This window comes from Echinops telfairi, unplaced genomic scaffold, assembly GCF_000313985.2.
Source record: "Echinops telfairi isolate 266 unplaced genomic scaffold, ASM31398v2 ScPeMD7_7475;HRSCAF=8513, whole genome shotgun sequence".
In the NCBI taxonomy this organism is placed as follows: Eukaryota; Metazoa; Chordata; class Mammalia; order Afrosoricida; family Tenrecidae; genus Echinops; species Echinops telfairi.
In genome coordinates, this window is record NW_022111379.1 from 13,614,934 (window position 1) to 13,625,679 (window position 10,746).

A 10,746-nucleotide genomic window follows, 5' to 3' on the forward strand; every position below is an offset into this window, starting at 1 on the left:
GAGAGAGAGAGAGAGAGAGAGAGAGGAGATGAGATAAGTCAGTCATGAGAGCTGGAACCCTTGCCTTGTTACACAAGTCATTTTTATCACCTCTCTCTACATTTTATTGAAAGCAGCAAACCAAATCCCAACCAAATACCCACCAGCAATGGCAAGCCGGGCGCTGTGAACGGAACTGTGGGGACCACATTCCAGCCCCAGAACACCCTCTTGGGGCGAGCCTGTGAGAGCTGCTATGGTAAGTGTGCACCCATCCTGCCTTGATTTCCCCTGGGACGCTCTGTCGTCAAGTGCAGAGAACTAGCTGGCAAACATGGGGTGGGGTGCTCAGTCCTGAGCAGAGGGCTGAGCCGCGCATCCTCAGAAACCAGTCGAGGCCCGCTGTTCCTTCCTCAGGGAGCCCAGGGCCGCTCACTGAGCAGTACTCCGGGTCACGGTAGTGTGGGCTTTCACTTCCTGTGTTTGCTTCTGACGCAGCCTGCCTTGGCTGATGCCTCATGGGAGTCTCTCTTCAAGTCCGTTCAGGTGTTGTTAGCTTTGCACAAACCACAGCCCTGGGACATGCAGCGCAGCCCCGCGTGGAGTTTCTCAGTGTGCTTGGGCAAGCTGAAGGCTGGCTCCAAGTCATTCCTTAGGAGAGACCTGGAGTGGAGGGCGGTGGAGGATGCCAGACAGCCCCTAGGCAGCCTGGGAGGTGCGGGTCCATGACATTTGCTTTGGGCCTCAGGGCCCCAGTCCGCTTACCCTCATCAAAACCCTGTTTGTGACTGGCAGTCGTATATTATATCTGCTCTGCGTCTACATGGGGTTGGTGCAGTGGGCGGTTAAGTGTTCGGTACATTTCGTGTGTTGATTTGAAATCTCATGCCATCATCGCTTATCGATGCACTGGTGACAATGATCTGCTTGTCCTTTCAGTCCAAGTGGCCTGGGGTGGCAGAGGGAAAGGAAACTAATGGTATGGAAGGCCAGGTTTTCGCCTTTCCGCTGCAATTTAGGGCCATATGTAGCCCGCAGCGCACGGGGCCATAGGAGTGGGGGACATTTGCCCCACTCCATATGGGGCTTTGCTACTAGGAAAAAAACCCAAACGTTTAAAGCCAAATGGTAGGATTGTTCCCCCTGATCCTGGGGAAGGTGGGTGAGCTACACAGAGGGAGGGCTTCGTAGACAGGGGCCCGGCGGACAGGTCTGGCCGTTTCCTGGGTCCTGGGTGCACAAAGGGAATCAGTCGGTGATGGGTCACTCGATGGTTTGGGTCCAGATTTTACCAAATATGGCGGGTAGCATCCTGAATGCTTTTGCACTGGGAATTCTTAGAGTTCTTCCATCCTCCGAGCTCGTTAATGTTGCTGTCGTCTGTGCATGTGTAATTAAGAAGCCTGCCTCAGACAAATGGAGCTGCTTGAGCTGTCTTGTTTTTTTTATTTGCAAATGCTTTTCACTCTCATTTGCCTCCCAAATCTCTGTAAATAATGATTTTTACATTCGTGTGTACAGGGCAAATTAGCCATGTTGATTTTACAGTATTTATTTTAGATTCATGTCTTAGTAAATGGGCACTGTCAAAATACCTTTAAATACCATCCAAGTATAAGCTGTGTCTTTATAGAGATAGAATTTAGTGTTTCCTATTTGTCAAATGATACTTTTTAATTAATTTTGAGTTGATTAGGTAAGGAGAAAGATGTGTGTTGACAAATCTTAAAATGACCTGTCATTAATTTGGACAGAAATGTATATTAAAATATGAATGGAGTTTTATCTTCAGAATTTATCAAGGAGATGCCAGACCTAAAACTGACCCACAGCCAGCTCGCTGCCATCTCCGAGTCAGCGCTGACCCCTAGTGACCCCATGGCACAGAGCGGATGTGCCCCCGGAGTTTCCGAGGCTGTGGCTCTTCACTGGAGGAGAAAGCCTCGTCTCCCAAGGAGTGGCTGTCAGCTTGAAAGTGCGGCCCTTGGGATCAGCACCCCAAAGCTCATATTTAGAATGCATCAAACCCGTTTAGAAATAAACCAACGTATGTTTTGTTCTCCCATTATAAGAGGAAAGGAGTTGGGGCTATTCACAGGGACTGCCCCAGACGTGACTCACGCGTGCTGGGTGCGGGGGTGGTTTCCCCAGTGAACTAGGGAAGTTTGAATGCAAGGGTCACCCTGTTTCGCCTCCTGGCCTTTGGCTGCGGCAGTCCGCCGAGCCGGACCCTGGTGTGCCCTAGGAGCGTTTGGATCTGGCGGAGGGAGGGTTTGAGATGATAGAGTTGGTGTGCACCGTCCCAGGTGATGTGTCAGCTGCAGTGTTTGCACTGTCAGCGGCCTGCCTCGCTTGAATGCGGCACGGCAGAGCTGACACTGTAAGGCAACGCCACCGCAGGCTGTCGTGCTCGGCTAAGTGGTAAATCGGCAGCGCCATTAGCGGGCAGCAAGCTCAGCCGCGCCACCACGCCTGATAGGGATGGAAAGGCGTTCCGAAATAATGACTTTCCCTGTTTGTTAAATAAAGGATGGGAAGAAGTGGATGGAGCCGGCAGGCCTGCCTGTCGGGGGTGGGGGCTTCTTCTGAGCACCTTCTCGAAGGAACCAAACCAAATGTTTGGAATTTTTAACTTTGTGAGGATTTGTTTCCAAAAAACATACACTAGGAATTATCATTAATTAACAAAGCAAAAACTCCCTCATCACAGAAAAGCAGAAGCTGGGCTCAGTGGTCACTCTACCAGGGGCGACAGGCACTTGATAGATTGTGGAAATAAAATCCAAGTAAGTAAATCGATGTTAAGTAGGGTGAATGAGCTTGAAGGGTTATAAAACATATGCATATGCTGTACTTGCGTCTTGGGCTGGGAAGGCAGAGGAACGTAAGCGGGTGGCCCTGCCGCGTTTGGCCTTGTTTCTTGGTGGTACACAGCAGTGACAAAGCATCTCTGTGCTCTCCTGTTTGTCCCGTGTTTAGCCACGCAGTCTCACCAGTGGTATTCTTGGGGCCCACCTACTATGCAATGTAGATTATGTGCAACGTGTTGGCTCTATTGGAAAAAATACGGAGGCCTGAAAATGCCCACCCAGTCAGAAGAAGAGAAGCTCTCTCCCAGCCCGGCTGCAGAGGTACAGAAACAATCGTCATTTCCAGGTTGTTTATTTAATGTGGGTTTTTGTTGTTGTTGTTTGCCCCACCCCCACCCCCCCAATGACCAGGTCACTCCTCAGAAGCGAGGAGGACTTTAAAATCAAGCAAATCTGTTTTCATAACTAAATACTGTGCCGACAGGGTTCTGAGAGGGTGTGGAGAGAGGGGAGGGGCAAATTAAAAAGATTGTAGGTGTTCAGAATATTGGACTTGTGAGAATGAATACAGGCCAACAAAGAAAGGAGTGTACCGTTGAACGTTTGCTCTGATTGTCCCTAAAAGATGGCTCCACCACAGCGTTTAGCTGGTATTGAAGGTGTGGCTGGTCACTCGACGCGATCAGAGCAACCCGAGCCCTTTCCGGAGAGGACCACCGACTGAAGTGTAATTGTAGTGAAATGTTTGTCGGTTGGAGAAGTCAAGCACCCACGTCCACCAGAGAGAGTGTTTGCCCCCCTCTCCTTTCAGGGCTGTCAGTATCCCAAGACAACTTTAATATTAAAAAGTAAAATAACCTCAGTGGACCCCCCCAGCCAGTTAAAAAAAACTATTGCAAATGTGATTTTTGGATGGTTAAAAGTCTATTAAAGTCAAGTATTTGTGTGTGTGGCGGGGGGTGGGGGTGGATAGTATACCCGCCCCCCTCGGCAGCCCCCCTGCTCACCTCCTCGTTCCCCAAAGAGCAGCCCCCTCTCTAACTCTCGGAGCAGGGAGGGTGCGAGGTCTGCAGCAGAAGACCCCATCGCACCCTTCTTTGAGAAGGGCCCGAATCGTGCTCTGTGGGGACCAGTTCTCGTCCTTAAAATGCTTGTTGGATTCTGGTTTTGCAGGATCCCCGTGTGAGGAGCCACATGTCCCGCCAGGCCATGCAGGGGATGCCCGTCCGGAACACCGGGAGCCCCAAGTCCGCAGTGAAGACCCGCCAAGCTTTCTTCCTTCACACTACATATTTCACAAAATTTGCCCGTCAGGTCTGCAAAAACACCCTCCGGCTGCGGCAGGCAGCAAGACGACCGTTTGTGCCTATTAATTATGCTGCCATTAGGGCAGAATGTAAGATGCTTTTAAATTCTTAACCTTCTATGTTGTGCTTCACACCATTTCTGTCCTTCTCTTTCTCGCTCGCTCTCTGTTGTTTTTTTTTGTTTGTTTGCAATAAACATAAGTTCTTGTGTACAGCCTTTTATTTGGTTTATTTTTTTTTCACATTATTTTTGTCTGCTGCCATTTTATATCATTGCCAACCTAAAAATAAACTGTCAACAAAATGGGACATTGACACCTCTAATCCTGGTTAGAGGGCAGTGCTCAGCAGGGCAGTGGCAGGGGCCCGACCTCTTCCGGGGAGGCCAGGATTGTCCACGGGGCCCTTGCTGACGCACTTCCGGGCCCAGGGGGCTCCCTAAGGATGATGTTGGTAGTGAGTCTCCATAACTGGGAGCACACGAGTCCAGGGTAACGTGCATTCATCAGGCTGGAATAAAGCTTGCCAGCTTACAGTAATTAGAAAGTGCATGTTTTTATAAGCCTCAGATTTCGTACAAAGCTATGACATACAACACGAATGCCATCTTTACAAAAAGACTTGGCAGGTCCCAGAGCAATCGGAAAACATTGGGGAGGGGCGAATTGTATGGAAATACACCTTTAATGTCGCAAAACCAGAATCGGGATTTGTGGCTGACCGTCTTTTCTGTGTGTCCAATTTGTTTTCCATCTCATGGTCATGCGTCATATATACTTCTACATATCATCGACATGACTTTATGACTGTAATTTTCAGCACATTCCGTCTGGCTTATGTCTCGTTTTTGGTGAATCCAGCGGTCCGTGTGTACCGGTGAATTGTGGATGGTTCGCTTGCTTCCAGTGGATTCAGAAACCTGCTCACAAGCCGCGCGGGCAGTCTGGTGCTAGCCTTGCCACTTTGGCTCACATTTCCTGGCTGCCACGTGAGAGCCACGCAAAGAAGCCTTGCTTTCTGTCTTCTCGGGAAATCTTAGATGCTGCTGCTCAGTTAGATGCTTTTTCTGTCGCTGTAAGATGAGAAATCTCTCATTCTGAGATGCTGACCCAATGTAAAGAGGGCGTCCGTGAAAGGGGTGAGGCTTGGAAAACTTTTTATTTCCTTAAAGGTAGTTTTCAGCAGCAGAGTTGAGAGGCTGTGCCGCTTTAAGCAGCAAGGTGCTTTGTAAAGGGAGCAGACATTGGTCGAAGTCTTCCAAGGATCGGACTGGGGAAGTCAGCTGTAGCATTAGACTCATGGATCAGGGAGAACCGGGCTTGAAGCTGTCACTTCTGGTGCCATGGCTTTGTCCCCTGGCAGCACTGCCTTAGCATCTTAAGGGACGAGAAAACCAAATGTATACATTTTTCTTCACATGATTCAGCGGATTCAAAACGCATCCATGTAGCTATACTTTAAAAGAAATTTTTTAAAAGGTTACTAAAACATCGAGAAAGAAAATGAAAGGAATTCTGCCACTAGAACTGAGTGGGATCCAGAAGCCTCTGTATTCCTGTGACAGAATGGAATGGAAACCCATCCCCCAAGTGAATAAATTGGCGGCCGGGGAACCCTCTGTTTCTGTCGCTCTTCACTTAATTTTCAGGCAATTTGCATATTGCCTGTAATCTGGTTATTCATCATGAAGTAGGTTTTCCTTCTGTCGCTTCCATCTCTTTTTCTCCCCCTACTCGAAGGGCCATGCCCCTTTTAAAAAGAAATCATTAACCTGGCCGAGTTACATCTCTACCAACAGATGTCTTTCAGAGCAGTCGTTTACTACAGTGAGATTCAAAGAGTGTGTGTCATTTTGTATTTCAGCTTAGATGGTCAAATTCTTTGAAAAATTAATTTTGGTCTTGAGATCTAACATTGTGAGGGGTCAACAGCCCTCTCCTTGGTTAGTTTCGATCCGCAGCCCCCCCATCGTTCTCTGGTCCCCTCCCTGCACATGAATCTTGTTGCAACCTCTCCTGCAGGTAGACCCATCCCTTGGTCTTGCTCTTGGCTAGTTTGTGAGCTGCGTAGGTGTTCTAAGTGACCTCTTGATCAATACAAGCAGAATATTTCTCAGTACGAGGTCTGCTAGCTTTCATGGGCTCCTCAAGGGCCAACAACCCTCCCTTCCTGTTCCTCACCCGTACCCAGCTCCTCTGAAAAGGCGAGGAGCCATTATCTTGCGATTGGAATGCGTTTTCAGGTCAAGTGGAAGTTTGTAAATTAAAACACAAACACGGACGGATCCACGGCATGGTATTGGGGGAGGAAGTTGAGTCTCCTCCGTGTGTGCACGATAGAAGGGGCCCTGGCAGGGCCTCCGGCATCAGCAGCACCTTCACAATCGGTGTGAACTGTTGGCGGAGCCAGCAGACTGGGGGCGAGAGGCGCATAACCCGGATCCTTGACTTAGAAATCCATGCCCATTTAGAGGGACACACACCCCCCTTTGGTATTCTTTGGACTCTGTTTTCCTTAAGAAACATCTGTTAAGAACTATAGTGAAGGGGGATTGTGCTTGCTTCTCCCTACACCATGTACGTAGATCATAGAGCTGAGCCAAGGGGAGATGGGGGACGGTGGAAAGGAGACTTGCCATGCTTACAAACCTTTTCTGTTTGGAACTCTATAGAGTATATTGTCTCAAAAATGGAAATAATATCGAACGATCATCAACTGTTTATGTGTTTTGAGATACATACACAGGAAAAGACCAATTTCCCCAAATTCCGAAATGTTTTCGTAAGATAGCATGCCTCTGTGTCTCTGTGGCATCAGCTACTAACGTGATGTCATGGCCAAGCCAGGTCCTCCCTCCACTGAGGAGAAACCCAGACCCACGGCCATTGGGTTCATTCGACTCCTGGTGAGTGGCCCCTTTAGGTTTCCAAGACTTTGAAAGTTTATGGGAGCATCTTTCTGAGTTTGAACTGCTGACCTTGTGCTACCAAAGCTTCTTCCCTAGATGGTGTTTATCTGAAGTGGTTTGCAGACTAAACACAACATTCCGTGAAGAAAAGTGCCATATCCTTGACAAGGTCTGCAGACGCACCACACGACATCTGGTTTCAAACAGCCTGGATTCTCAGGCTGCGTATCCCCCTCCAGAGAAAGTGGGGTGCTGGTGCCTCCTTCTTTAGTGCCATCCTTAATGGCTAGCCGTTTCCCCTAAGTTGCTGCAGGAGGAAATTATCCCACACCTACGCTGAGCCCAGGATATGACAGCCTGCGGTACAGGGTCCTCCACGTGAGCAAGGTGAAGCAGGACTGACAGCATTTTTCGCTGGACTTAAATGGCCTAGAGGAGCGGATCCAAATGCCTTCCCAGCCACCTTTGCGCCCTCATTAAGTGGTTTCTGAGCGGTTGACACACCAGACTTCCACCGTGTCCTCAGGATGAAGTTCTTCAGAAAGCATCCAACCATCTCATCTTTCCGTTCAACTTTGGAAGTATCCAAGGCCCCATCTTCATGAGAACTTTGTTAGGCATTCGTGACCTCTCAGCATTAGGCATTCTCTATGGTTTTGTGAAGTTTAAGCTCTGAACAGAGACTACGAGAATATGTTCTGGTTTATTTTCATATTTGTTTTTTTCAAAAAGTGGCTTTGGATGGAAACTTCTATTTTTTTCTAAAGGAGCACAAGTGACGATGGATTTTATCCCATTTCTATTCCTGGTTTGCCCTCGTCAGAAGGAATCACTGCCCTCCGGGTCTGGCGTGTCTGTCCAGAGATCCGAAGGAGCAGGTGTCCCTCTCGGTAAGTGTTGCATTGCCCACCACAAGGTCAGTGGTCCAACACCACCAGCAGCTCTGCTCCCATAAAGATGGACAGTCTTGGAAACCCCATGTAAGGTCACTGAATTGGAACCCACTGGGTGAAGTGGGGGAGAGGTATTCTTTGTATCCATCCTCGACTAGTAGCTCTGTCCTACTGTACACAGATACAGTCTGCATTTTGCTGCTTTTATGTAATAGCTTGGAGGCCATTCGATACCAGTGCATGACGAGAGCTACTTCTTTTTGGCTGCTGTACATGCATCAAACCCATGGTTTAGCCAGTTTCCGATTCAATACTTCAGGTTCCTTTCATACATTTTCTCTTCTAAATCATGTAACAGCCAATGTTCTCATAAAGATGTCATTTCACACAAAGCAGGGGGTGTGAATGGATGCTGTAGCATACAGTTCGCGGAGTCTAAGGCTTGATTGAAGGAATATGGGTTTTGCATTTGGGGCGTCCGAGTCCAGCTGCCCTTCAGAAAAACTCCAGCTCTCCCCTTCACAGTGTGTAAGCTGGGGAATCCTGTTCTCCAGACTCTTGGTGGCTGTTTTTTCCGTGTTTGAAACCCATGACTAGCTGCCAGGGGAATGTGTAGATGAATTTCTATTTCTCATAAGTTAAAAAAAAAATCTGATATTTGGAAGCCATTAGCATTTCTTCTGCCAACTACATTTGTCTCTGGCCTGCGTGCTGTTAGGTAGAAGGTTTCTTACTGGCTTCGGGAAAGTCATATTTTAAGGAATTGAAGTCTTCATCTGTGATGTATACCATATATTTCCCCCAGTTGGGCTTTTGACATGATGATGCATTTCCCAAGCAGATATATATTGTTAACGTAGTTGAACTTATTAGTCATGTACAATACCTGGCTTTGGTGCCTTGCTAACAAAGGCGTTTACAATTCCTATTAGAAAGGTATAGGGATGGTTTTATTTTGATCACATCTTGTCATCCCCAGGTGAGACGTGTTTGTGGATTTTGTATCCAGTGTGTTCCTGCAGGCAGGTTTTCTATTCCACCCCCACCTCCCCACGACTCACAATAAAACGTTGCAGGATAGTATCCGTGAGTTGCCATGGAAGTAACTGCATTTTTCAAGGTTTACGTCCAAGGAGACGTAGGGCTTCCTCTGGGAGGACAAGGAGATGAGCCTCGCGGTCAGTCAGGTGACTTGTGTGCAGTGTAGACGAACCTGCCCTGGGCAGATGTGTGGCTCAGCCGAGCTCTTTGGGCCTGCCTTTCCTCTGAGCTTGCTCTGTATGTCCTCAAAGCAGCCCAAGGACTTGTCTTTGTTTAGGTTTAGGTGCGTAGCCTGTGAGCTGTGAGCGACAAGTGATGCGCTGGCCTGGCTTTCATTGCAGACCAGGATGCGTTTCCAGAAGCTCAAGTGCGCATCTGCTCGTGCCCTTGATGGTACCCCCCTCGGGTCAGCATGCATTCACGATCCCATTCCTGCTCGCCAAATGGCTACCACTGTCCTACAGGATAGGCTTACCACATTTCACCCCAGATTCTTCATATTTGAGACTCTGATTCTGTGTGCGTAGCTCTCGCCCCCCATTCACTTTATTTAAAATACCGTGAAACCCGCGAGGGCCAGAACTCGCGCGGACTGCCTGGTATTTTCCCCGAGTCTTCCAAGTTTTCCTTCTCTTGACAGTGTGCAGTCTCACCACCTTTCTTCACTGTTTGTGGAAAACGCTGGTGCTGTCTTGCTCTGACAGGTTCCCTTGCGCCGGCCCCCGCGTCCCCAGCTTCTGCTGCACCATCGTCAGGAGAGCTTGTAGATCTGCACTCAGAGACGCTCTGGATGTCAGTTATCCCCGGGACCCTCCGGGACTTACCTCGCTCACACAGCGAGTAATTAGCAAGAAACGAGTGTCACTTAAAACGAATATCTTTGGGGGAAAGAACGAAGTGTCTTGGGGTGTTGCGTTTGCCCCTTGGGTGGATGTCTTCATTTTTGTCCTTGGTGCCAGCCCACCAATTGCCAGCAGAGTGGCAGTTTTCCATTGGGTCTTGCGGAGCTGATCCGGAAGAGCTAGGCAAGTCCATTCATCGAAGCTTCATCCCACGTCAGATGTGAGTGTGTAATGTTCAGGAGGAATGACTTCCTATCAACCCTTAGTGGTTTGACAGACCTTTGATCCTGGCAGGATTTGGCAGTTTCCGCATGTTTACTTAGATTACTCTTTCAACAAACACTTGTGAGATGGCTCCTTCCACTTCTGAATTATTCAACAACAGGGAAGAGCTTCAGAGTCATCCCCGACCTCCCCCCCACCCCTATGCCCCCCTCCCCCCGATCTCTACCCCCCCCCACCAAAATAAAGGGAATCATCTGAGTGGGAGGAAAAGAAATTGGATCATGAATAGTTGTCAGTGGTTACATGGGATTGAGCCAGTGTCCCAGCTATGTTTCCGTATTCCTGGTGTTCGACGCATTCCGAAGTGTGTGCTTTTGTTTACTTGACGTGTTTTAAGATCCTCTTTTCCCACCTTGCACTTAATAGTTCTTCCCAAACCCTCTGAGAGAGGTGGTTCCAGATGGCATGGTACATGGTCTCACGCATGGCTCAGAGGGTTCTGATAGGCAGCCTAGGAAAACCCCCGGCGCGGGTGTCCAGAAACGGTGCTCTAAGCCTGTCAAAGGGGAAACCTGGGGGCCTTGGTTTCTCTGATAGAATTAGAAATTTTGAAAGACAATTTTGCCAAATCTTTGAAGGTGGGGAAAAGACACAACGCCTGGTAGCCTCCTGTCTGCTAAAGCTACGCTGTGAAAGCCTCTGGCAGTATTCTGCAAATATGTCCCAAAGTTTCAGCGCGTG

At 48.6% G+C, this 10,746-nt stretch overlaps 1 protein-coding gene across 1 annotated transcript in view; it reads left to right on the forward strand.

Annotated features, from left to right (window-relative positions):
- Positions 1 to 4,308, forward strand: part of MTA3 (metastasis associated 1 family member 3) — a 145,543-nt gene extending 141,235 nt beyond the window's left edge. Inside the window, exons 13-15 of the mRNA XM_045285676.1 lie at positions 114 to 238; positions 2,959 to 3,110; positions 3,963 to 4,308. Of these exons, the coding sequence (XP_045141611.1) occupies positions 114 to 238; positions 2,959 to 3,110; positions 3,963 to 4,208 (523 nt within the window). The 3' untranslated portion in view covers positions 4,209 to 4,308. The remainder of the gene's footprint in view (positions 1 to 113; positions 239 to 2,958; positions 3,111 to 3,962) is intronic.
- The last annotated feature ends 6,438 nt before the right edge of the window (positions 4,309 to 10,746 follow it).